Source organism: Ovis canadensis, chromosome 20 (assembly GCF_042477335.2).
Source record: "Ovis canadensis isolate MfBH-ARS-UI-01 breed Bighorn chromosome 20, ARS-UI_OviCan_v2, whole genome shotgun sequence".
Lineage (NCBI taxonomy): Eukaryota > Metazoa > Chordata > Mammalia > Artiodactyla > Bovidae > Ovis > Ovis canadensis.
Window position 1 is genome coordinate 42669459 of NC_091264.1, and position 25277 is coordinate 42694735.

At 50.7% G+C, this 25277-nt stretch overlaps 3 protein-coding genes across 26 annotated transcripts; 2 read left to right on the top strand and 1 right to left on the bottom strand.

Moving 5' to 3' along the window:
* Positions 1-162: 162 nt before the first annotated feature.
* On the bottom strand, positions 163-6020 carry TUBB (tubulin beta class I). 3 transcript variants are annotated; one of them, XM_069563412.1, is made up of 6 exons: positions 5641-6020; positions 4568-4652; positions 3528-3975; positions 2047-2155; positions 1680-1790; positions 163-1399 (listed from the first exon to the last, which is right to left on the bottom strand). In XM_069563412.1, exons 3-6 carry the CDS (start codon positions 3582-3584, stop codon positions 342-344), a joined length of 1335 nt encoding a protein of 444 aa, XP_069419513.1. In that variant the 5' UTR covers positions 3585-3975; positions 4568-4652; positions 5641-6020; the 3' UTR covers positions 163-341. The 3 variants fall into 3 exon arrangements, with proteins under 3 accessions (XP_069419513.1, XP_069419514.1, XP_069419515.1); XM_069563413.1 differs by lacking the exon at positions 4568-4652; XM_069563414.1 differs by lacking the exons at positions 4568-4652; positions 5641-6020 and having other exon boundaries at positions 3528-4464.
* MDC1 (mediator of DNA damage checkpoint 1) lies at positions 5714-19617 on the top strand. 22 transcript variants are annotated; one of them, XM_069563402.1, is made up of 17 exons: positions 5714-5991; positions 6326-6384; positions 6547-6726; positions 8224-8365; positions 9262-9642; positions 9728-9797; positions 10088-10758; positions 12298-12363; positions 12529-12621; positions 13378-14175; positions 14283-14326; positions 14812-16857; positions 16942-17061; positions 17179-17361; positions 17582-17707; positions 17801-17911; positions 18844-19617. In XM_069563402.1, exons 3-17 carry the CDS (start codon positions 6685-6687, stop codon positions 19009-19011), a joined length of 5061 nt encoding a protein of 1686 aa, XP_069419503.1. In that variant the 5' UTR covers positions 5714-5991; positions 6326-6384; positions 6547-6684; the 3' UTR covers positions 19012-19617. The 22 variants fall into 22 exon arrangements, 21 of the variants coding, with proteins under 21 accessions (XP_069419503.1, XP_069419488.1, XP_069419491.1 ...); XM_069563387.1 differs by having other exon boundaries at positions 5948-5991; positions 10088-11508; XM_069563390.1 differs by lacking the exon at positions 6547-6726 and having other exon boundaries at positions 5951-5991; positions 10088-11508.
* A 92-nt stretch (positions 19618-19709) lies between these two features.
* NRM (nurim) lies at positions 19710-25239 on the top strand. The gene is made up of 4 exons (XM_069563420.1): positions 19710-22512; positions 23072-23268; positions 23870-24046; positions 24400-25239. Exons 1-4 carry the CDS (start codon positions 22380-22382, stop codon positions 24679-24681), a joined length of 789 nt encoding a protein of 262 aa, XP_069419521.1. The 5' UTR covers positions 19710-22379; the 3' UTR covers positions 24682-25239.
* Positions 25240-25277: the final 38 nt, after the last annotated feature.

The window sequence follows — 25277 nt, forward strand, 5'->3', positions numbered from 1 at the left end:
ATGAGATTTGAGGAAACCCAGCCTCTTCAAGAGCTATCTTGAAAACAAAGAGGGAAATGTTAACTGGACAGATGGGAGGAGTGGGCACCAGAAGGAAAATGACAGGGTTACCCAGAATGGCAGAAATCTAGGCTTGCCAAGAGTGGAAAGAGAGAAGAGACATTCAACAAACAACAAATATTTATTGAGCGCCTATTATGTACCAGGCACTGTTCTAGAATCCCCCCCAAAAAAGAAAAACAAGATAGAGGCAGAAAATGCAAATTCTGAGGGAGAGGAAAGGGGTCGTTGAGGAAGAAGGCTGAGGGGATTGAGAAGCCTAAGGTGATAGGGACTTGGCCTTAGGCCTCCTCTTCGGCCTCCTCACCGAAATCCTCTTCCTCTTCTGCGGTGGCATCCTGGTACTGCTGGTACTCGGAGACGAGGTCGTTCATATTGCTCTCAGCCTCGGTGAACTCCATCTCGTCCATGCCCTCACCTGTGTACCAGTGGAGGAAGGCCTTCCGGCGGAACATGGCCGTGAACTGCTCTGAGATACGCTTGAACAGCTCCTGGATGGCTGTGCTGTTGCCAATGAAGGTGACTGCCATCTTGAGACCACGGGGTGGGATGTCGCAAACAGCTGTCTTGACGTTGTTGGGGATCCATTCCACGAAGTAGCTGCTGTTCTTGTTCTGCACGTTGAGCATCTGCTCATCTACCTCCTTCATGGACATCCGCCCACGGAACACAGCAGCCACGGTGAGGTACCGGCCATGGCGGGGGTCACAGGCAGCCATCATGTTCTTGGCATCGAAGACCTGCTGGGTGAGCTCAGGGACAGTGAGGGCTCGATACTGCTGGCTGCCACGGCTGGTTAGAGGGGCAAAGCCAGGCATGAAGAAGTGGAGGCGTGGGAAGGGCACCATGTTGACGGCCAGCTTGCGGAGGTCAGCGTTGAGCTGGCCAGGGAAGCGGAGGCAAGTGGTGACTCCACTCATGGTGGCCGAGACGAGGTGGTTCAGGTCTCCGTAGGTTGGCGTGGTCAGCTTGAGGGTGCGGAAACATATGTCGTAAAGGGCCTCGTTGTCAATGCAGTAGGTTTCATCAGTGTTCTCCACCAGCTGATGGACGGAGAGGGTGGCATTGTAGGGCTCAACCACAGTGTCGGACACTTTGGGTGAGGGCACCACGCTGAAGGTGTTCATGATTCGGTCAGGATACTCTTCACGGATCTTGCTAATGAGCAAGGTGCCCATTCCGGAGCCAGTACCCCCACCCAGTGAGTGGGTCAGCTGGAAGCCCTGCAGGCAGTCACAGCTCTCGGCCTCCTTCCGAACCACATCCAGGACCGAGTCAACCAGCTCGGCTCCCTCTGTATAGTGGCCCTTGGCCCAGTTGTTGCCTGCCCCGGACTGACCTGTGATGGGGTTAAAAGGCAAGCTTGTTCAGTCAAGTTTGAAAGATACACAACCCCATTTCTACCTTTCAACTTTTGGATTAAGGCCAGTGGATTTATCTTCCTTCTTACTCCCCGATGATACATCTGCCCCTGTATAATTTGCTATCTAAATTACTACCACCACTCTCCATTAGATTTAAAAACACAAGTCTGTATAAACTCAAGTACAATCATTTCTAACTCTCACTGCACCCAAATAACTCGATTAGCACTATCTATTGATATTTCCCTAACTCACCAAAAACAAAGTTGTCTGGTCTGAAGATCTGACCAAAAGGACCTGAGCGAACAGAGTCCATGGTTCCGGGTTCTAGATCCACCAAGATAGCACGAGGGACATATTTGCCACCTAGAAGAAATAAAGTAGAAGAGTGAAAACTGGAAGACATAGAGATAAATAAATTGGGGCCAAGAGAGCCGGGGACCCATATGTGTGATTTCAGACACTGCCACCAGGTGGCAGCAGAGACACTGGGAAAAGCGAGAAAGGTCTCCAGTGAGTGTAGATAGATTCATTCAAAGGGGGTAAAAGGTGTCCCGGGGAGGCAGAGACCCCAAAGAAGTGGGAGAGATGGGACCCCTGCTTCCCGGGCTCTTGCCCTCACCTGTGGCTTCATTGTAGTACACGGAGATGCGGTCCAGTTGTAGGTCGCTGTCCCCATGATAGGTGCCGGTGGGGTCGATGCCATGTTCATCACTGATTACCTCCCAGAACTGCCAGGGAAGAGCAAAGAGTCTTCAGCATCTCAGGGTGCAGCCAATTATGCTCCCCTACTGCCATTTTAGCTCCAGATTCGCCTGTGGCGGGCCCTCCCCAAAGATCTAGCATTTCTTCTGCCTGCCACACCCTTCCCCTAGCCACAAGCACCTTCGGGAAAAAGGCAGCTTTCACTGCCTGGGACGTGAGATGCTGTGTGGCTTAAAGGGTCCGGGGATTGCGCGGGGTGGGTAGATGGAGGTAGTCACCCGGGGCACAAAGAGACGGGGCGGGGAGGGGTGCAAAGAAAAGGAGGCACTGCAGCAGCCCACCCCGCCCTGCACGTGACCGCGGCGCACGCACGCGCCAGGCGGCCGACAAAGGGAGGTGCCGCGCGAGGGCGGGGCCGAAGGGCGAATTCCGCGCGCCAGGGGCGGGGCTTGGCTCGGGCTCGCGCGCCCCCCGCCGGCCAGCCTGGCCGCATTGTCCCAGCGCGCCAGGGGCGCCCGGGTCCCGCCCTTCTGCTACAACGTAGCAGCCGCACTTCCTCCCTGCCCCTCCCCCGCTACACTGTAACCGCGCGCAAAAAAAAAAAACCCTCCCCCTTGGCCTCGAAATTTCATTTCTTTGCTAGCTTTTAACCCCCTTGCTTTAAATGAGGTTTTTCTTCCTTTGTCCTATTCTCTAGCTCTGAGGAACCCCTTCAAAGAATGGACTCCCTTTCCCTCCTCGCCCTTTCTCCCTATCTGTCCACGCCCTTAAGAGTCTGTTAAGGGGAAATAAAAGGAACAAATTAGTCTAGCACATATTAGCCTTCCATGCACGAAAAACTGCGGGACCGCCCCTTGGGGATCGCGGGCGCCCGGAGATTCCTGATCATTTGTAAAGGATATCGCCCAGCCCACCTGGCTCAGCGCGCCCCTACATTTGGATCTGACCTCTCGGCAGCTGCCCGCCATCCTCGCCCCTTCCCCCCTCTGGGTTAGCCCCACGAAGCCCCGCCAAGGGGGATGCACATGGGGAAAACCTCATCCAGCTTTTGTCTCGGGCCGTTTCCGCATCTCCCTCGCTCCCCGGTCCTCGGACCGTTAGGAGATCCCCTTTCTAAGTAAAATTTTACAGAAACTCGGTTTTCCCGCCCCCTAACCCTGAAGGGTGCTTTTAACAGCTTCCCCAAAATAAGCCTGCCAAGAAAAATAATTCCTCATTTTTCAAAAGCAAATCCTAAGGTTCAAAGGTGCATTTATATATAAAAGTTTTGAGGGGCAAATCTGGACTAAGAATGGAAGATGCAAACGTTCTACAACCATCCGTCATAATATACCTGTTTGGATTTGTTTTTTTTTTCCTTAAAAATAAATACAGTCAAAAGAGGTTAAAAATCCTTACCTTGGCACCGATCTGATTGCCACACTGACCGGCCTGGATGTGCACGATTTCCCTCATTGTTAAAATTTATTCTAATCTTTTTGCTCGCCTCAAAGTATGTACGGGGCAAAAAAATAATACGGAATTAGTTTTTCTCTGCTGCTGGTCGCAGGGTGAAAAGATGGAACGGGACCCGGAGGCTGAAGCAGCGAGGTCCGAACGCGGCGGCAGGAAGGTTCTGAGAGGGAGAAAGGAGAAGGGAGGGCGCGGGAGGAAAGGCGGGCAGGGCGGGGCGCGCGTGCGCGGGGGCCGGGAGGCGGGAGAACTCGCCGCGCGCCGCGGTGGAGAGACAAAGCCTCACTAGGCTGGCCCTGATTAGTCCGTGCCGGTCCTGTATCACAAGTCCATTGGTCCTTGCTGGACGAGCGCAGTCCTGCCTGGGAGTTGTAGTTCTCTATTGTTGTCCACGCTGCAAAATGAAAGGACGAATGGGTGGGTACTGGGTCTGGGGGTTTTGGTTTAGGTGTTTTGACTGAAAAACGGCCTGGCGCTAGGGTTCCTTCCTCTATGCCTGACTCTTCTGGTATCAAAAGAGAGTAGTTTTAGCAGGGTACAGGAATTGGGAACCCTGGTGTGCCAGGCTTTGGAAGGTGGAGTGAGGGCACGCCCTGAAAGCTCCCCGCTGCGGTAGCTCTTGGGAAGACAGGACTGCTTAGCTCAGCGAAAACGGGGAGAAATGCGGCACCCTGATCTGCTATCTAACAGCTGGTCCCTGGTGACCCAACTGGCATGAACTCCAGTGAGCTCCGGCTCCCCCAGATATCTCGGGAAGGAGGAGGGCATTGCCTTCCTGCTATTTCCTTGGGAGCTTTCTAACGATAATATTTAGAAAGAAACAAAATTGCATCAAGGACTTTTCAGTATAAAAAGTAATTGTTTGGAAGGTATGTTCAAGAATAGAGAAGCAGATATGCCGGAAGTCTCCGTCCATGTGGGGAATCTGCGCCTTAGAGCAGCGTTTAACACAGTTTTGTCAAGAGGCGAACTGTGGGGTGAGATACCTGATAGGCACTTTGATGAAGTCAGTGTTTTTTCAACTCGCTGATTTCACTGAGAGGTGGTTGACCATTGCAATCTTTCAAGAACCTCGGGATTAAAATAAAAGTAGGGAGGGTGATGGGAAAAAAATGGATGAGCTCAAATCTGAGTGGCATGTTTCTTCTCAGGGATTAATTCAACTTGAGCGATATTAAATGTCCACCAAAGGAGCTAGGATGAAGGATTAGCTCACTGGTGGCTCAGGCGGTAAAGCGTCTGCCTACAATGTGGGAGACCCGGGTTCGATCCTTGGGTTGGGAAGATCCTCTGGAGAAGGAAATGGCAACCCACTCCAGTACTCTTGCCTGGAAAATCCCATGGACGGAGGAGCCTGGTAGGCTACAATCTATGGGGTCGCAAAGAGGACACGACTGAGCGACTTCACCTTCACCTTACCTCACTGTCCTCCAGGATCTTGCAATTTGGTGAGAAGTGTATAACCACTAGTGTGGTAAGCACCATGATTAAAGGACATGGGATATCAGGCTCCGTATGTGCTCAGTCATGTACGACTCTTTGCGACCCCATGGACTGCAGCCCGCCTGGCTCCTCTGTCCATGGGATTTCCCAGGCAAGAATACTGGAGCTGGTTGCCATTTCCTTCTCCGCGGAATCTTTCCGACCCAGGGATCGAACTCGTTTCTCCTGAGTCTCCTGAATTGGCAAGAGAGCTGTTTACCTATGAGGCACTTGGTTAGATGATAGCAAGGTGTTAATTCACACTGGATTCAACACACATTTCTCATCTTCTAAATAAAAGAACATAAATTTCTGTAAAACTCGTCTACCCAGTTAAAATGTTTATGTTTGAAGGCACAATCACAGTGAAAGTAGTTATTTTGTGGTAGTGAAGAGAGTTCAGAATTCACGATTAAACAGTTTCAGTTTGTCTCTAACAGCCGTAGGAGCCTAGGCAAGCTAACTTCCGCAGAACTCTTATTTCTGGTCAGAACGAAGTGAGAATACTAATGCAAAAGGTCCTCCTAAATTATTCCTGTGAAATTGTCTTAGAATGAAATTTAGCAAAATAATTTACCATTCTGTAGCCCTTCAAAGACCTCGGTCAGCCTTTAAGATGGTTAACAAAAGAGTTCTCTCCGTTTGCCTAGATATCTTTACTCTAGGATAATGACCTCAAAGTGTCCATCAGGAATGGATTCTCAGGGAGGAAATGACGTGACTTCTAGATGAGCTAAATCAAAAGGAAATGAACTTCCATTGTAGTGAGTCCTCAAGCGCCACGCCTACGGGCTATTCTCCAGACTGAAGTCTTCAGCCACGACTGCAGCCCGCAACCCTTATATTTCTCATGAGTCAGCGGACACCATTTCTGGGAGGACCAGAGAAGGCGCTCTGGCCGCACTACATGCTTAGGTCGACGACTGTGGTAAGCCCCTCTATCCGCTGCTGGCATCCAGACTCTGTGGTCGCAACTTGGAAATATACGCGGGAAGTGGGTGGTGAAACCGCAGTGGGTTGTCCCTTTGGAGCTGCCCAATCGAAGTGCGCTATTCTGTGCGCCTCCGAGGCTTCCGATTACCGCCTCGTCCAACGGATCTGTCTCCCCGGAGAAGCCGCCCCTTTGAGCCGTAAGGGGGCGGGGCGGGGCGGGGGCGGGGCTCCGGCTATGCCTCCGCGTTGGATTGCTCCGTCTGCTTGCCGCAGGGCCGAGAAAGACAAAGGCTTCAGCCAATCAGCTAATCAGCCCCTTCCCCGCTCAGGCACTGGCACCACCCCTGTCGCAGCCGTTACTGGTGGCGCGCGCGGGGACTCAAAGTAGGTGAGTTCTGGGGGGCCTCGCCCACGACTCCCCGGATGCCATCTTGGTTCTCCCGGAGGGCGGGAGGGGCGTGCCTTGGTTACGACTGGGCGGAGGATTCTTGGAAATTTGCTTCTCGGATTATAACCCTCATCTTCACTTGACGGCCCTCCCTGAGTTTAGGTATGAAGACACTGGGAGAGGTTGGGCTCAGAGGGAACCCTTGGGATCGAGATCAAAGTTGAAGGCCCATTGGATTGGAGCCGAAGGTCGTGGGCGCCGCTCATTTCGCCTTCATGAAACGATGTTAACACTTTCTCCATGGAGGTGTCCCACTTTCCTTGTCTACATTTTCCCTTTAAGGTAGCATCTTTCAAATTTAATTCCCACCCATACTAGTTTGACTTTTCATCTTATTATTTCATCAGGAGAGCAGAGTTAATTTTACGTTTGACTCATGAATGTATTCGAAATATTTCTAATGGTATCAGGTACACAGTAACTACTGTTGAATTAACATGATGGACCCTTGGGGAAAAGACAGTTCTAACTGGTCCAGTTCTCAAGGGGGATGTGTGAGGCAGAAATGGAATGTAATAGTTACACTATGGTGAGACCTATTAGGATAATATAAGTCCACCAACCACCGTGAAACACTTAGGATACATGGGAAATAGGGGAAAGTACCAGAACACAGAGAAGACTAAAGGCAAGGCTTTGCTTCGAAAGTGACATTTGAGCTAAAAGGATGGATAGGAGTTGGATCACAACACTAGGGGCAACGTCCTAAGGAGCTGGCTAAGGCCTGCAGATGTGAGAGAACGAGGACAGTGTGTTCAGAGATTAAGGAGAAGGTCCATGTTGTAGAACCACAGGCTTGGACGGGGTGGGGATGGGACACACATTTCAGGAGATGAGGTTCTGATCGTTGAGGGTCTTGCTAAGGAGTTTAGATATATTTTATCCTATGGGTATGGAAAACCATCAAAGAATATTAAACAGGAAGAGACATTATCTGAGTGAAAGATACTCAGTCTTATCTGACTCTACAGTCCCTGGAATTCTCCAGGCCACAGTACTGGAGTGTGTAGCCTTTCTCTTCTCCAGGGGATCTTCCCAACCCAGGGGTTGAACCCAGGTCTCCCGCATTGCAGGGAGATTCTTCACCAGCTGAGCCACAAGGGAAGCCCCATTATCTGAGTGATCTTAGACAAATCTGTTACTCCATCCCTGTTGCAGTTTCTTTATCTGAGAAATAGAAAGTAAAATAAGGAGTTTTCTGGCAGTCCAGTGGTTAGGACTCCGTGCTTCCACTACAGGGGCAAGGGATCAATCCCTGGTTAGGGAACTAAGATCCCACATGCTGTGTGGCCTTAGTTGGGGCATGTGGGCTATAGTTCTCTAACCCGGCGTTGCACCCTGGCCCCCTGCATTGGGAGCACAGAGTCTTAGCCACTGGACCGCCAGAGAAGTCTCTCAACTCAGTTTTTGTTTGTTTGTTTTGTTGGTGTTCTGTGGGTGGTTTTTTTTTTTTTTGGTTTTTTGGCCATGCAGGATCTTAGTTCCCTGACCAAGGATGGAACCTGCACCTCCCAGCAGTGGAAGTGCAGAGTCTTAGCCACTGGACAACCAGGGAAGACCCTTATATTTCTGTACTTGGAACTCTGTTACATTTCTTTCTTATTCTGTGTCATGGTCAGAGATATTTCTTAAATGCTTCAGAGGAATAACAACAGAATGATTGGCAGAAAGAGAAGCATCAGCCTCCATAGCTATCCAGGAGACTGCAGTAACCAGTCTCCTCCCTGAGGCTGTGTGTGTGAGCCACTGAAGGAAGGGATAATGTGTTTTTTTTCTCAGATCATGGAAGACACCCAGATTTTAAACTGGGAAGTTGAAGAAGAGGAGGAGGTTGCAGAGAGCCCCAATGAATCTCTGGGGTATAGCTTGGAGCCCCTAGCACAGCTGCATATCTTCAGTAGTTCCTATGGACCAGAAAAAGGTCAGGAGTAATTTCATGCTAAAGTACTGGCCTCTTATTTCTGTGGGGAGGTAATAGGATGATTGCAAGCTTAGATATGCATTTGTGAGATCTGGAAAAAATGTCTTACTGGGGATGGAAAAGTGGGGATGATTATCTCATTGCTCCAGGCAAGGAACCTGGACTCCATGGGGGTGATTTTACCTTGTTAGGAGAAGATGAAGGAATTCGAATTCAGATAAAAATCCAGTGAGGTCTGGAAATGGAAGGTGGTGATGTTTTCCACAACAATGTGAATGTACTTGATGTCACTGTGCTATACATTTAAAAATTGGCTGAACGGTAAATTTATGTATGCTGTGCTGTGCTTAGTCGCTCAGTCGTTTCTGACTCTCTGTGACTCTATAGACTGTAGCCCACCAGACTCTTGTCCATGAAATCTGCATGCAAGAATACTGGAGTGGGTTGCCATGCCCTCCTCCAGGGGATCGTCCCAACCCAGGGATCAAACCTAGGTCTCCCACATTGCAGGCGGATTGTTTCTAGTCTGAGCCACCAGGAAAGCCCAAGAATACTGGAGAGAGTAGTCTATCCCTTCTCCAGGGGAGCTTCCTGACCCAGGGATCAAACCGGTATCTCTTGCATTGCAGGCAGATTCTTTACCAGTTGAGCTACCTGGGAAGCCCAAATTTTATATATATTTTACCACAATAGAAACAATCCAGTGTAGATGGATGGAATGTTGACTATGAATAATGCATTGCACATATTCTTTATTAGCTAGTTATTCTAGGGCCTTTTATTTTTCTAATGCATGAGGGGGACCTTGAGTGAGTCGTGGGGAACTTAACAAATGTTTTTCTTAATAGCAAGTTAGGAGTATGGCTTTGGAACTCACCTACCTCTCTAATTCTTAGACTTCCCACTCTACCTTGGAAAGAACATGATAGGCCGAATGCCTGATTGCTCTGTGGCCCTGCCCTTTTCATCAATATCCAAACAACATGCAGTGATTGAAATCTCTGCCTGGGACAAGGCGCCTGTCCTTCGGGATTGCGGGAGCCTCAATGGCACTCAAATCCTGCGGCCTCCTAAGGTCCTGAGCCCTGGGGTGAGTCATCGTTTGCGGGACCGGGAGTTGATTCTCTTTGCTGACTTGCCCTGCCAGTACCATCGCTTGGATGTCCCCCGGCCTTTTGTCTCCCGGGGCCCTCTAACTGTAGAGGAGACACCCAGGGTACAGGGAGGAACTCAACCCTCCAGGCTTCTGTTGGCTGAGGACTCAGAGGAAGAAGTAGGTAAGTTTGTGTATCAGGAGGGTGGGTGAGGAGACAGGGACGGTGAGTGTAAAACTCTCCACTTACTCATTTCTACTCATGACAGATTCCCTTTTGGACAAGTGTGTGGTGAAAGGACCAAGGACCTCCTCTTCGGCAACAGTCGTTCCAGAGAGGTGAGTGTCAAAGGGCCAGGCATCTGAGTCTTCAGATGGATGAGGAAGCAGGGGCTGGAGGAGCCATCTCTGGGAGAGCTAATTACCATCAAAGTCTGGGCTGGGGAACCACACATACTCCTTCACTCAACTGAATTTTTACTGAGCGTCTCATGTGCCAACTAGAGAATTAATTGTTGGAGACAGAACAGCAAGTACTACCTTGCGTCTGCTCTCAAGGAGTTCCTACTTGAGTGGAATATCCCTTCTGGGGCAGTCGATTCTATAGGTTTCTTCTCTTCCCTTCACAGTGATGAAGAAGGGCCTTCCCCTGCCCCAGATGGGCCCGGGCCACCTTCTGCCTTCAACTTGAACAGCGACACGGATGAGGAAGAAAGTCAGGAATCAGGAGCAGGGGAGGCCTCTTCAGCTGCCAGAAGAGGTACCGCTGCAGAGACGGAACAGCCTGAACCTGTCACAGCCGAGATCCAGATTGAGAAGGATCAGTGTTCCGTGAAGGAGAGGAACGGGGACACAGAAATCGAGAGGGATGTGAGGAATGGGGTGGTTCCGACTGGAGTGATTCTGGAGAGGAGCCAGCCTTCTGGGGAGGACAGTGACACAGATGTGAGTGATGAGAGTGGGCCTCGAAGAAGGCTTGTTGGGGTCCGTCCGAAAAGGGCCTGGTCTTGTAACTTCATAGACAGTGATACCGATGGAGAGGACGAGGGGATCCCTGCTACCCCAGCAGTGGTTCCCATGAAGGAGAGGCAGATCTTCCACGAAGCTGGTACACAGAGCCCCCAGGCACCTGGTGTGGCACGTTGGCAGGGGAGCCCAGCTGATGGTGATACAGATATAGAGGAGGGGGAGGCCCCCCCAGACAGAAGCCAAGCCTCCGTGGTGATCGACAGCAATACAGACGATGAGGAAGAAGTCTCAGCAGCACTGACACTGGCATGTCTAAGAGAGAGCCAGGCTGGTAAGTGGAACCGAGATCCAGATGCAGAAGAGACCAGGGCCCAACCCGTGGCCCTTCTGGAGCGAAGCCAGGCCTCTGCTGGGGGAGACAGTGACACAGATGTGGAGGAAGAGGGGCTCCCAGTGGAAAGGAGGGGAATGGTTCCCAAGGGTTACATGGACAGGGAATATTCAAAAAAGAGCCAGCACCCTCCCAGGGACAGTGATACAGAGGGGAAGGAAGATGAGAGCTCACCGGGGGTCCACCTGGAGAGAAGCCAGGCCTCTGCACAAGTGGAGGATGAGGTCCCACTGGGGCCAGCTGTTGCACTTCCGGAGAAGCGTCAGGTACAAGGCATAGTGTGGCCACATCACACCGATGCGGAGGCAGAAGGGGACCCGGCACAGCTCCCCGTGCTGCGTCTAGAGGAAGCCCGGCCTCCTCTAGCTGGGGACTGTGAACTGGATTCGGAGAACGCATCTGCTGTCAGAAAGAGCCAGCTTCCGGCGGAAAAAGATGCTGGGACCACGTGGGCTGCAGCCGTTCCTGAACAGGACAGAGCACTTGCCATCGGGACCCAGGGTGGGTCATCCACGGCACCAGGGGAGCAAGACCTTCTCCCGGTCTCAAGGGAAGACCTAGCAGATATGGTGGTGGACATAGGCACTCCAGGGGAGCCCCAACCGCAGAGAGAGGGGGCCCAGACCACCACAGGAAGGGAGAGAGAACCATATGGGAATAGGGCCACAGACTCTGGAGACAACCTCCACGGTAAGTGCTGGCCTTTCTTCCTCCCTGGAGGTCTGCGATAAAGAATGCTTCTTGCTTCTAGCGTATCTTAGTTCATGTGAGCTGCTATAACAAAAGATCATAGACTAGGTAGCTTATAAAACAACAGAAGTTTATTTTTCACAGTTCTAAATGCTGGGAAGTCTAAGATCAAGATACCAGCAAATTCAGTGTCTGATGAGGCCCTGCTTCTTACAGATAGCCGTCTTCTCGTTATGTCTTCATATGGCAAAAGGGCCCAAGGGAGCTCTCTGGAGTCTTTCTCTCATTTTTTCTAAATGACTTTATTTATTTTTGGCTGTGCTGGGTCTTCCTTGCTGCGCTGGCTTTTCTCTAGTTATGTGGAGCCAAGGCTACTCTCTAGTTGTAGTACACTGACTTCTCATTGCAGTGGTTTCTCTTGTTGAGTATGGGCTCTAGAGCTCAGGCTCAGTAGTTGTGGCACACAGGCTTAGTTGCTCCAGGGCATGTGGGATCTTCCTGGATCAGGGCTTGAACCTGTGTCTTCTGCATTGGCAGGCAGATTCTTTATCACTGAGCCACGGCTGAGCCTGCACTAATACCATTCATGCAGGCTGCGCCCTCATGACCTAGTCACCTCCCAGTCACCTCCTAATGCCCTCACATTGGAAATTAGGTTTCAACATAAGAATATTTGGGGAGACACAGATTCAGGCTATTGCATAGGATTGGGGCTGTGGAGAGAACTGTAGAGAAAAGGAGTTAGGATCAGCTCTGGTTTTTTAATTATCCTGCATTCCTCCCCACCAGATTCTGAAGATCTGGACCTACCAGCTACCCAGTGCTTTGTAGACAGAAAGAATCAGAGCCTGGAAGGTGAGGCCATCTTTGTTGTGTGGATACTGGTACAAGCAGGAGCTGGGAGATTAGATTGGTGGTCCTTGAAGGATGTGAAGGCTGGCATAGGCAGCAGAGAAGACTGGGAATGGGCCCTCAGAGTTCTGTGGAGGAGCAGTGCTCAGGCCATGCTTTTTTGTGTAGCAGCCCCCAGCATGGAGGATGAGCCCACCCAGGCCTTCCTGTTTCCTCTGCCCCAAGAGCCTGGCCCTTCCTGTTGCAGCTCCCAGGCCACAGGTATGAGAAACTCACGCCTCTTCTGTGCCCTTAACTTGGCATCCTTATTTCCCCTCTGTCCAGTTCAGTTCAGTTCAGTCGCTCAGTCATGTCCAACTCTTTGCGACCCCATGAATCGCAGCACACTAGGCCTCCCTGTCCATCACCAACTCCCGGAGTTCACTCAGACTCACGTCCATCGAGTCAGTGATGCCATCCAGCCATCTCATCCTCTGTCGTCCCCTTCTCCTCCTGCCCCCAATCCCTCCCAGCATCAGAGTCTTTTCCAATGAGTCAACTCTTCGCATGAGGTGGCCAAAGTACTGGAGTCTCAGCTTTAGCATCATTCCTTCCAAAGCCTGTCTTTATAGCCTTTGACATTTTTTTGCTGATGTTCCTCCATCTCAGCAGAAAAGAATGCTACATTAAGTCAGACCCAGAGAGCAACTACTCTAGCAACTAGCTTATTTTAATTTATGTATTTGGTTGCACGGGGTCTTAGTGGTGGCACACAGGGTCTTTTGTTGCAGCATGAGGACTCTTTACTTGCAGCATGTCGGATCTAGTTCCCTGACCGGGGATCAAACCTGGTCCTCCTACATTGGGAGCTCAGAGTCTTAGCCACTGGACCACCAGTGAAATGTTATGGCTCTCTTCCTTATTCCCAGCTTTCCTTTAATAACTCACTTAAATTTATTATGCATGAATTTGTCTTAATCTTTTCTCAAGCTGTTACCTCTTCAACCTACATCCCTCTCTCTCTGACTCTGCTTCCAGGTTCCTTGGATGAGTCATGGGAGGCCTTGGCGACACAGCCATTCTGTCCGAGAGAATCTGAGGCCTCCGAGACCCAAACCGTTGTCACCCTCATTGACACCCATGCATCTTGGCCCTCTCCATCTAGGACAGCACAGCAAGAGCAACATCCAGAGAGCCCAGTCCATGCAGAGCCACTGGGGATGGAAGGCAGAGAGATGCAGACTGTGGAGAAAGAAATGGGTACCCCAAGAGAAACAGCAGAGAGGGTGATCCCTGAGGGAGGGCCACCGCAGGAGGAAACCAAGAAACTGCCCTCAGAAGGAGAGAGGGAAGATGTGACGGGAGAGGAAGAATTAATCGGGGGGATACAGGGCAGAGAAAAAAATCAGGTGTTTGCTAGAGATACTCAGAGCCAAGAATCTGACAAAAAAGTGAAAAGTGCAAGTACTGGAAGGGGAATGGAGATTGTAAAGGTAGAAATTGAGACACCCAAGGAAACACAAGAGAAAGAGAGAGAAAAGCAGACTCTCGCAGGGGAAATATTTGAGAGTGAAGCAGGGAAACTGGTAGTAGAGAGAGAGAGCGAGGCAGATGGGTTAGAAGTCAAGGAACCCCAAGAGCTACTGGACAGAAGCCCACAGATCGGGGAGACAGAGGCGGGGGACCAGGACCAGAAAGGCCAAGCCTCTGGTCTGCCATCAGAGCCTGGAGCAGGGGCAGGAGACCTTCAGGGACTTGCTTCAGACCCAGTAGCTTCTGGGAGTCAGGCAGGTGGAGGAAGGGGAGCCCCAGGGAGCCCCAGGAGGCAGCAGAGAGGTAAGTGAAGGTAGAGGGGAGCCCAAAGTGGTCCACATCCCTATGGTAATTGACTCCTAGGTGACTGACTGCTTAGACCTCAGCTGCTTGTCTCTCCCTCTGTCCAGGTGACTTGAATTGCGAGATGCCACCTGCTCAGAAGGCTTCCAGGGTGAGAACTGCTGTCTCTACCCCCACCCCACTCCACAGGTCATCTCTACATCTCCTGCACAGCCCCTTCCCCTGACCTTGCTTTCATCTACTCCTTTCCTTTTCTTATTACTTTTCTTCCATTTTCACTGCTCCTTAGTTAGCTTCTGTTTACCTTGACACCGGTTATTTTCCATATCTATTTCCCACATTCTGTCTTCCTCTGCCTGTCTCAGAACGTTCCTTTTTTCATGTCCCTTTCCTCCCTTCTTTCTCCCAACCATCCTCTTTATTACTATTGTCCATATATGGCCTTTTGGGGCGCGGTCTTTGGGAAAGAGGAAATTCCAGTTCTAATGGAACTAATAAAATTCTAATTCCAGTCTAATGGAACAAACAGAAAGAGAAGTGCCATGAGCACACTGTCTAAACAAGTAGTGAGAACAATATCCAAGTCCTCTCTCCCTTCTCTCTGCCTCCTCTTCACTGGCTTCTCTTTCTCCCCAGGGTGATCAGGAATCCCCAGATGCTTGTCTGCCTCCTGCAGCGCCTGAAGCCTCAGCCGCACTCCCAAATTCCCTCATCTCTCAGATCCAAAAACATCCCGCACCTCAGTCCCTCCTTTTTCCCTCTCTAGCTCCTTTAGAACTGCCTGTTCCCAGGACCAGACAAAATGAGACTCAGGAAGCTCCAGAGACTCCCTTCTCCTCAGAGCTGAACTCTGTCCACCCAGAACCCAAAGTCAGGCTCCAGGCATCCTCTCCAGTTTCTTCTCTACCCCTTGAGCCCCACCCTACCACCCCCACAGGCCAGCCTATTGCCCTTGAACCCATATCTGGGGTCTCTCGGAGCAGGACACGTAGTTCCTTTGATGTAACTGCCTCATCAGTTGTCCCCACAGCCGTTGCACTGCAGCCATCCACCTCCACAGACAAGCCTGTCACCCCTAAGCCCACACTTCGGGCCCCTCGGGGCAGGGCACAGAGGTCTTCTGTCAAAACCCCTGTACCCAGTGTCACCACAGACCAGCCTGTTGCCCCTGAGCTCACAGCTATGGCAACTCGGGGCAGGGCACAGAGGTCTTCTGTCAAGATTCCCAAACCAGATAACCCCACAACACCCAAGCCCCAGCCTTCCACTTCTACAGACCAGCCTGTCATCCCCAAACCCACATCTCGGGCCCCTCGGGGCAGGACACCTAGGTCTTCTGCCAAGACTCCTGAACCAGCTGTCCCCACAGCCTCTGAGCTCCAGCCTGCTGCCCCTAAAGACCAGCCTGTTGCTCCTGAGCTCACATCTAGAGCCACTCGGGGCAGGACACAGAGGTCTATCAAGACTTCCAAACCAGATATGCCCACAACTCCCGAGCCCCAGCCTTCCACTTCCACAGAACAGCCTGTCACCCCCAAACCCACGTCTCGGGCCCCTCGGGGCAGGACACCTAGGTCTTCCGCCAAGACTCCTGAACCAGTTGTCTCCACAGCCTCTGAGCTCCAGCCTTCTGCCCTCACAGATGAGCCTGTCACTCCTGAGCTCACATCTAGGGCTACTCGGGGCCGGGCACAGAGGTCCTCTGTCAAAACCCCTGATCCAGTTACCACCACAACACCTGAGCTCCAGCCTTCCACCTCCACAGACCAGCTTGTCACCCCCAAACGCACATCTCGGGCCCCTCGAGGCAGGACACGTAGGTTGTCTGCCAAGACTCCTGAACCAGTTGTTCCCACAGCCTCTGAGCTCCAGCCTTCTGCCCCTGCAGACCAGCCTGTTGGTCCTTGGGCCACTCAGTGTAGAAGACATAGGTCTTCTGTCAAGACCCCAGAACCAGTTGTCCCCACAGTCCCTGAACCTCAGCCTTCCACTTCTAAAGACCAGTCTGTCACTCCTGAGCCCACATCTCAGGCCACTGAGAGCCAAACACATAGGTCCTCTATCAAGACATCCCAGCCAACGGAACCCACAGCCCCTGACCTCAAACCTTCCTCCCCCACAGACCAGCTTGTCACTCCCAAGGTCATAGCTCAGGGTGGTCCAAGCAGGACAGGAAGGGCTTCCACAGCAAGTGCTGTGCTGGTTCCTACTACCCCTGGATTCCAGTCTCCAGTCCCGTCAGAACAGCCTCTTCCCCCTGACCCCATCCCCGAAGTCAACTGCAGCAGGAGGCTGAGGGCCACTAGGAAACATGGGTCTCCCACAGCTCATGTTCATGAGCCCTGCACCGTACCCCCTGAACCTAACTCCCACTCTTCAAGGAACCAAAGACATGGGGCAGTGAAAGCAGCCAAGCCCCTTAGCACCATTCCTGAGCCTGCCTTTGCCCAGCTCCCCGAGGCACCGCCTCACACTCCCCAGGTGCCAAAGGAGGAGGCAGCAGATGGATCAGGCTTCACCCCAGAGCCCCAGCCTAGGGCCTCTCAAAACCACAAGAGGCCTTCAGCTACTGCACATTCACCTCCACTTCAAAAACGGCTCCAGAGAGGGAGAGTCCCTCAGAAGGCAGCATCCCTTAAGGAAGAAGAAGAAAATCCAGTAGCGAGGCCGAGGAAGGAAGAGGTGAGGAGAGGGCTTGGGGCCACGAAGTTAGGAAAGGGCCTGGGGGCTCGGAAACTTCCTCCAAGTTCTCTCTCAATCCCCCAGGGTGTAGTGATTCCAGGTCCAGGCAAGAGAAAGAGAGAGCAGACAGAAGAGGAGTCCCAGGGAAGACCGAGCCGCAGCCTGCGACGGACCAAACCGATGCAGGAGTCCACGGCCCCCAAAGTAGGGGAGAAGGCCCAAGGGGCCTCATGGGAGATGGAGATGTGGGAGGACAGGAGACCCAGGGGATTTGAGGGAGGGGCTGGTTGCTGTACCAGCTCAGGCTAACCCCCTTCACAGGTGCTGTTCACCGGTGTGGTGGATGCTCGCGGAGAGAGGACGGTGCTGGCCTTGGGGGGCAGTTTGGCCAGCTCAGTGGCCGAGGCTTCTCACCTGGTGACTGATCGGATCCGCCGGACGGTCAAGTTTCTGTGTGCCCTGGGCCGGGGCATCCCCATCCTCTCCCTGGCCTGGCTGCATGAGGTGAGAAGCCAGGAGATGGTGACACACATCCGCAGAGACAGTGACGGGAGAAGGCTGCTCAGGTGAGGCTCTAAGAAGTGGTGGGAGGAGCGTGGCTACAGGAAAATGAGGTTAGTGAAGCAGAAGGCTTCATTCCCTGAGCTCCCTACTGTAAACTCTAGACAGAAAAGCTGTGTGAAGGGCTGGGCTGAGCTTTGGTGCTGACTGTTACCGTCCTTAGTCCCGCAAGGCAGGCTGCTTCTTGCCCCCGGACGAATATTTGGTGACTGATCCTGAGCAGGAGAAGAACTTCGGCTTCAGCCTTCGGGAGGCCCTGAGCCGAGCTCAGGAGCGAAGGCTGCTGGAGGTGAGGCTGTCTGCTGACCCCTGGTTCAGCCATTTCCCAGCCGTCCACAGCCTCTCAGAGCATCTACTGTCTCCACTGTTTCCTGCCTCCTAGGGCTATGAGATTCACGTGACCCCCGGAGTCCAGCCACCGCCACCTCAGATGGGAGAAATCATCAGCTGCTGTGGAGGCGCCATCCTGCCCAGCATGCCCCGGTCCTACAAGGTAGGGGTGGTGTGCTGAGGGTCTGGAGGGGTGGCTGGAATGGGTACAGGTGAGAGGAGAAATGGAGGTGCAGCTGGCAGCATGGAGCAGTGAGAGGCTGGGGAAGTCCTGTGGTACAGAAACGGGTGGAGAAGACAGAAGAAGTCTGCTGATACAAATGGACTTGTTTTTTCCTATATTTACAGTCTTTTCAAATGTACACAAAGGGAACAACGCAGCGAACCTCCGTATACCAATCACTTGGATTCAACAGACTAATTTAGATGTTGCTGCATTTGCTCTGTTGCTCCCTTTTTTTCTTTTTGTTTCATTTTGTTCGCTGAGGTTGTTAAGGGAATCTGTAAACATCATTATTATTTTTTCCTACATACTTAAAATATACATTTGTAAGAAATATGCACATTTCTGTATAATCACATGTCGCTATTAGTCAATAACAAAATTAAGTTGTTTCCTGTCACTTTGTCATAGTCCATTAATCAAATTTCTCCAGTCATCTGAAAGTGTCTTTTTACAGTTCAAGTAGGATTCAAGCAAAGTCCATGTATTGCCACAATTGCTGTATCTCTTGATTCACTTTTAGTCTAGAGCATCCACCCCAACCCACCCAGCCTTTTTTCTGCCACTGACTTCTAGCAGAAACTAGGTCAGTTTTCCTTTAGAATGTCCCAGGGTCTGCATTTTTCTGTTATATCATTTACCTTGTTTTTCTATCTTCTGTATTTCCTGTAAATCATAGTTCACTTAAAAAACTTGAACAAATTCAGGTTCAACTTTCTGGCAAGAGTTCTGCATAGACAGTGTGTGCCATGTGACTTCCCATCAGGAAGTATTGTTTTAGTGATGCTCAGAGTGATCAATGAGTCCTGAACCTATTTCTTGGATTCTTTTTCACCCTTGACTTTCTCTTTTCGCTCTTTGTCTTTCTCCAGCCTCAGAGGTTCGTGATCACATGTTCCCAGGACTTTCCTCGATGTGCTGTTCCATATCGGGTTGGGCTGCCTATCCTCTCACCCGAATTCCTGCTGACGGGAGTACTGAAGCAGGAAGTCAAGCCAGAGGCCTTTGCCTTCTCCACTGTGGAAATGTCATCCACCTGAAAACCCCACCCTGGTACCCTTTTCCCTCCCAGACCAATATAGAAAATGTTAGAAATATTCAGAAGAAAGAACTTAGGGCTTTAGAAAAGATTGGGGTGTCTGATCTGATTTGTCTTGGAACATGTGTGGGGCCAAAACAGGCCTTTTGGTAAACAAAGATAGGGAGACTGGGAGCCATGGGTTTTCTTAAATGGCCATTTAAAGTTGGCCAGTCCCAGGCTCAGATGTCTTATCGCCGCTCATGTTTGGCTGGCCTGCTGTACCGATTGCTTTGTGGCACACAGTGTCTTGCCTCCTGTTTGGAAGCCATTTATTTCTCCTCGTCGTTTCTTTCTGGGACTCTTACTCATCCTGTACAAGATAGTGAAAACAATTTTAGCGTCAGGAACTTGAAAAGATGCTTGGAGTGAGTAAGTTTGAGGGTGGAGTTATGGAACGCTCCTAAAATTTCCTTTCTCCTTACCCCATCTTGTTAGAAGCGTCCTTTAGCTTTGACGTTGAGCTAATCTCTGCAATTTTTCTTTTTTTGGCTTGCTTTTCTAGTATTTATAAATTTAAAGCCTAGGTTTAATGTCTGTGATAAATAAATATTCACTCTGTGCCTTATGGTGTAGTGCAGTTTTATTTTTTAAATCTTAAAAGTTGGTTGATTATAAGGGTTTGAGGAAATTAGAACCCATATACATTGCTCATGGGAATGTAAAATGATTCATCCACTGTGGTAAGCAGTTTGACGGTTTCTCAAAAGTTAAATATAGAATTACCATATGATCCAGCAATTCTCCTCATAGATATACAGCCAAAAGAATTAAAACAGATGTTCAAACAAATACTTCTGTACAAATGTTCATATCAACACTTTAGCAAGAGCCGAAAGATGAAAGCACAAATGTTCATCAGCAGATGAATGGATAAACAAAATGTGGCATATCCATACAATGGAGTATTATATTCAATCATAAAAGGAGATGAGGTACTAATTGTGTTACAGTATTTTGAGGATGAACCTCAAAAGCATTATGCTAAGTTAAAGAAGTCAGACACAAAAAGTCACATTGTATGATTCCACCTGTTGGAAATACACAGAATAGGTAAGTCCACAGAGACAGTAGGCAGTGCTTGTCAAGGGCTTTCGGGGAGGGAAGATGGGGAGTAATTGCTTAACAGGTTCACGGTTTTATTTTGGGGTGAAAAGAAAATGCTTTGGAACTAGATAGAGGTGGTGGTTGCATACATTATGAATGTACTAAATGCCACTGGACTGCTCTCTTTAAAATGATTTTATGTTATGTGAATTTCACTTCGATTAAAAAAAAATACTGATTGGTTTTGTGCACTTTTCTGCAGGTTAAGTTATACTTAAGTTTGGAAAACTTTGGTGTAGTAAAAACAGCATTAGCTTTGCCAAACACTGTGCTAACTTTTAAACATACCCAATCTTGCGACTTCCCTGGTGGTCCAGTGGTTAAGACCCTATGTTCTCAATGCAGGGGGCATGGGTTCAATCCCTGGTCAGGGAACTGAGATCCCACATGCTGCTGGCCGAATAAAAAATTAAAAAAGAACCATACCCAACCTCACAATATATATTAAGCACAGCCATTGTGGGTGTGGCCCACAGTAGGACCTAGATAAATATTAGTCCCCTTGCCCTACCCAAAGGCTTGTACTGTCTGACGCTGTCTGAGTCCTTGAGGTTCTGGACTACAGATGAACATTCTTACAGCACCTGCTGCCTTTATAGCCCCACTTACCACTCATGTGCACATCCACTTATGACTGGTAACGTTTAAGTGCCCCAATTCAAATTTCTAGAGAAGAGATCTTTTCTTACACTGCCAATGAATCCTACAGCTCATACATAGTACATCATGTAATGTCAATCCATCAGGAGCCTAACAAATGATGGCAAGTCAAATTAAGATAATTTGGAGAGAGTTTAATGAAGTGAAAATTAGGAGGCAGAGTGTAGAGCAATCACAAAGTATATTGCAGTATCCCAGTACCCAAAGGTCTATTGCAAGGATGGAACCCAAAAGGTTTGCAAGGATGGAACAGTTATATAGAGAGGCTTCCCTCTAAAGCTGTGATGTTGTTTGATGAGGTACATTCAGGATAGCTTCCTGAGACAGAAAGCAGGATGGAGAGTGAATCAGGAGGGAACTGTGCTGTCTGGTAGCACAGTTCACAGCAGCTTTGATTCAGAGGAGAATGGGAGTACTGAGTCTCTGGGAGGGGAAAGGAATGGAGAGCCTGTGGCATGCTGTTGGGCAATTTTGTCATCCCTGAGCCCACAGGACTAAGCAGTTCCTTATCTTAGGAAATTTTCTTTATCTCTTTAGGCCTATGTTTCATCTATTATCTGAAAGAATTAGCTTAATGATCTCTAAGGTCCTTACCAGCTTATGCCTAGCTCCTTAGCTACATGATATTTAGTGGAGAAAAACCTTGCTTTTATTTTGATTTTTAGATGTGAATGTTCACCTGTAGGTATTACAAATAGATCTGTAGGAAAACATTTTGGACAAAAGATCTTAGTGCTTTCTGACTAGTAAGTGGAGTCAAACTAATGAGGTTTCAGACTAAAGTCATAGGTAGTTAATTATCACAAGTTTAACCTACTACAAAATTTACAACTATAACAAAGTTTTCTATCACAAATATTTTAACATATTGTTACACTCATGGTTACAAAACAGCCAACCTTGGCTGTTTTTGGCATTATTAGACCCAGTCTCAGTGTTACAGACAAGTTCTCTGCCCTTGGCAAGTGGAGACGCAACTTTATAATACATTACAGAATAAGCATTAATTTGTGGTAAAATAGTCACTCTTTTTCACCTAACAAGCTGCAATAGGTGATTCAGAGCTTTGGGTTCTCAGCCTAGGTCAACAGTCTTCCGTTCTCTCACCGCTCATTACTAAAGTGTTAACTGAGGCTCTGTAACCTCTGACTCTGGCTGTTTCCAAGTCAAAGCTGTTAAAGGAAAGGGGGTTGGTTCATAGTGCTGTTTCTGCAAGAACCCTGCAAGAGGGAAATAGTCTTCATTTTGGATGAGAAAACTAACCTAGCTGCAATTCAACCCACGTGAGTGACTGCACAATCTCTGCCCTTTTCATCCCTCACTCGGGATTCTAACACTCCCTTCTGTGACGCGGAGACCGCCGACTGGGGAAAGGAACCCAAGGGAGCTGCTCCGCAGCTGGGTGTGAGCGAGCTGCGCGCACCGGCCGGAAACCCGGCGCAGGCGCGCGGGAGCCCCGCCCCCCCCCCGGGCAGAGTCCCAGGCGGGAGGCGGGGCCGGGGCGGAGCCTGCGGCCGCGGGAATCCCAAACCCGCCCCTTTCCCCACCCCTCCACTTCTTGCCATGGCCCCTGCACTGCTCCTGGTCCCTGCTGCCCTCGCCTCTTTCATCCTGGCCTTTGGCACCGGAGTGGAGTTCGTACGATTTACCTCCCTTCGGCCACTTCTTGGAAGAATCTCGGAGTCTGGCAATCCGGGTGAGCGGGAGGGACGGAGGATGAGTAGGGTAGGGAGGTGGAGCCGGAGCAGAGGGAGCGTGGGGCGGGGCTTGGAGACAAATGACAGGGGAAGTCCTGGAGAGGGAACTAGAGCCTTGAAAGCCGCCGAGACGAGGCCGAGGAGACCGGAGGGCTAAATTAGGAACTCTGGGATTAGCGGTTTGGAGAGGCGGGAGAGTGAGGATTGAGGGGGAGGGAAAGGGCAATGAACAGAAATTCTCAGGAAAGTGCTTCGTAGAGAGGACTATAGAGGGCGTTACAAAGAGGGAGCATTTGGAGAACCGAAACATGAAGGGCACTCCAGCCATGCCTTTCGTGACTGCCCAACAGGAATGTTCTTCCCCAGCTCTGAAAGAAGCATGGGGAAAGGGGGAGAAACAGGGAATAGCAAAGTGAGGTGGGCAAAGCCTAGAGAGGAAGTGATAAGGCTCTTGAAAGCATTAAGGGACATGGCCTGGGGTCCCCAAGAGGAGGTGAAGGTAGAGAGTGTTTCCCACAGTCTTCTTGATCTTTTGTACCTTTTTCCAACTCCCGCTAGATGCCCGCCAGGGATGGCTGGCTGCCCTGCAGGACCAAAGCATCCTTATCCCGCTGGTTTGGGATCTGGGGCTCCTGTTACTGTTTGTGGGGCAGCACAGCCTCATGGCAACTGAGACCGTGAAGGAATGGATGTCCCGGTACTTTGGGGTCCTTCAGAGGTCACTGTACGTGGCATGCACTGCCCTGGCCTTGCAGGTATGAAGCCCTGGCAGCTGAGTCCTCAAGGGAAACAGCATGTGTGAAGGATGTCATTGATTGGAGTTGCAAGAACCTCAGGCTTCGGATAAAGTGTGGGTTTAGGAGAACTGAGGGTGTTCAGGACTAGTCTCAGCTCCCATTATTTCACAGCACACATTTCTCCTTTTTATCAAGAAGTATGTACTGCTTGTCATCCCCTACGCATGATGTGTGCATTCTCACCTTTGCAACTTCGTTCCTGTTGTCCCGCTTGAGAGTGCCTTGGTAACACCTCTTCAGTCTTATCCTTTCTTCAAAAGCACTTCCCTAGATCTCAAGAGAAAGCTTCCCGGTTAGTACTCACCTGTCTCCTCAGTGGGTGCTTGGCATAGGCTATTTTGTGTGCCTATGTGGTCACCCTCATCCATTCTCTAAGTCCTCAGAGTGGAGACAAGTCATTCTTACATCCTTAGGACCCCACCCAGCACCCTCCACATGGTGAACATGCTCATGATAGAGGTGGGGGGAACAGCTGGCCAGCCTGGACTGGAGGCAGCCCCTGGGTCTGGGTCTGTCAAGGGTGGGCTGCTGGGAAACCCAGTTCCTCTTCCTTCCTCAGCTGGTGATGCGGTACTGGGAGCCTGTGCCCAGGGGTCCTGTGTTGTGGGAGGCTCGGGCTGAGCCATGGGCCACTTGGGTGCCCCTCCTCTGCTTTGTCCTCCACGTCATTTCCTGGCTCCTCATCTTCAGCATCCTTCTCGTCTTCGACTACGCAGAGCTCATGGGCCTGAAACAGGTGAGGCTCCCAGATCCCTACCCAAGACATCTGATCCTTTCTAGAATACCTCTTTCCCCTCCAAGGATGTCCCTGTGCCTCCCATTGTCTTCCACCTGCCTCTTGTTTTTGAGCCCTTCACCTCCCTTTCTTATAAGACAGTCTCCCCCCAGCCCTCCCTCAAAGGCTAGGAATCATGGGCTTCTTGGGCCTGGGAAGGTTCATGGGCCAGAGATGAGGGTCAGGGACCTCCAGTCTCAGGAGGGTGGTTCCTGAGCCTGTCATAGAAGGAGGGTGCCCAGGACGGGAGGAAAGAGGCAGTTAAGTTGTGACAAGGGCTCGGCTCCATTCCTAAGCCATTCTCCCTCTGCTAGGTGTACTACCATGTGCTGGGGCTGGGCGAGCCTCTGGCCCTGAAGTCGCCCCGGGCTCTGAGACTCTTCTCCCACCTGCGCCATCCAGTGTGCGTGGAGCTGCTGACAGTGCTATGGGTGGTACCCACCCTGGGCACTGACCGCCTGCTCCTTGCTCTCCTCCTTACCCTCTACCTGGGCCTGGCTCACGGACTGGACCAGCATGATCTCCGCTATCTCCGGGCCCAGCTACAAAGAAAACTCCACCTGCTCTCCCGGCCCCAGGATGGGGAGGCCGAGTAAGGGGTTAACCCTGGTTGCAAGCCCTGTACTTCCTCTCTCCCTCCTATCCCAAATTCCCTTAACATCTAGGCCTTGGCTGCTTCAGACCAGAGGCCCAAATCCATGGACTGAAGGAGTGGTCCCTTTCCTTGCTTGAGCCTCCACTCCTTGGTTCCAGCTCCATACTGAATTTCAGCCATTGGACTCCAAGGGCCACTTCTCACCAGCCAGGAAGGAGTGGCTGGGAACTTATCCGTCTTCTCACAGTTCAGGGCTTGACCCTCCGTTAACAATTTCCTCACCAAGAGAAGAGTCTGGCTTGACCACTCCCTTAGCCCTGTTACTACCCTCTGTGCCTCAGGGATCCTTTCTCCACGTCTAGCTCCCTCCCAGGGGCTGGACCCAGGCCCACTGTCTGGCCTTTTCAGCTCCCTAGGCCCCGACCCTAGGCTCCATCCTCCTGAACCTAGTTGAGCGGTTTCTCCCGTTCTTAGCTAAGGTGACTAGAGGCTCCCTGCTTTCCCGAGGAGCTCACGCTACAGGAAAATAAAATTCAGTCTGGTTTTTCTACGTGTAGAATGCAGTCTGTCAGTGTCTCTCAAAGCTGCAGGGCTGGC

Coding starts and splice junctions, on each gene's coding strand:
- TUBB (XM_069563413.1), bottom strand. CDS start 3,584: ATGAGGGAAATCGTGCACATCCAGGCCGGTCAGTGTGGCAATCAGATC. Junction 2,156..3,527: donor GCAATCAGATCGGTGCCAAG/GTAAGGATTTTT, acceptor CTTCCCTGGCAG/TTCTGGGAGGTAATCAGTGA. Junction 1,791..2,046: donor GTACTACAATGAAGCCACAG/GTGAGGGCAAGA, acceptor TATTTCTTCTAG/GTGGCAAATATGTCCCTCGT.
- MDC1 (XM_069563387.1), top strand. CDS start 6,685: ATGGAGGTGTCCCACTTTCCTTGTCTACATTTTCCCTTTAAG. Junction 9,643..9,727: donor GGACTCAGAGGAAGAAGTAG/GTAAGTTTGTGT, acceptor TACTCATGACAG/ATTCCCTTTTGGACAAGTGT. Junction 17,062..17,178: donor AGGAGTCCACGGCCCCCAAA/GTAGGGGAGAAG, acceptor CCCCCTTCACAG/GTGCTGTTCACCGGTGTGGT.
- NRM (XM_069563420.1), top strand. CDS start 22,380: ATGGCCCCTGCACTGCTCCTGGTCCCTGCTGCCCTCGCCTCTTTCATC. Junction 22,513..23,071: donor CTCGGAGTCTGGCAATCCGG/GTGAGCGGGAGG, acceptor AACTCCCGCTAG/ATGCCCGCCAGGGATGGCTG. Junction 24,047..24,399: donor AGCTCATGGGCCTGAAACAG/GTGAGGCTCCCA, acceptor TCCCTCTGCTAG/GTGTACTACCATGTGCTGGG.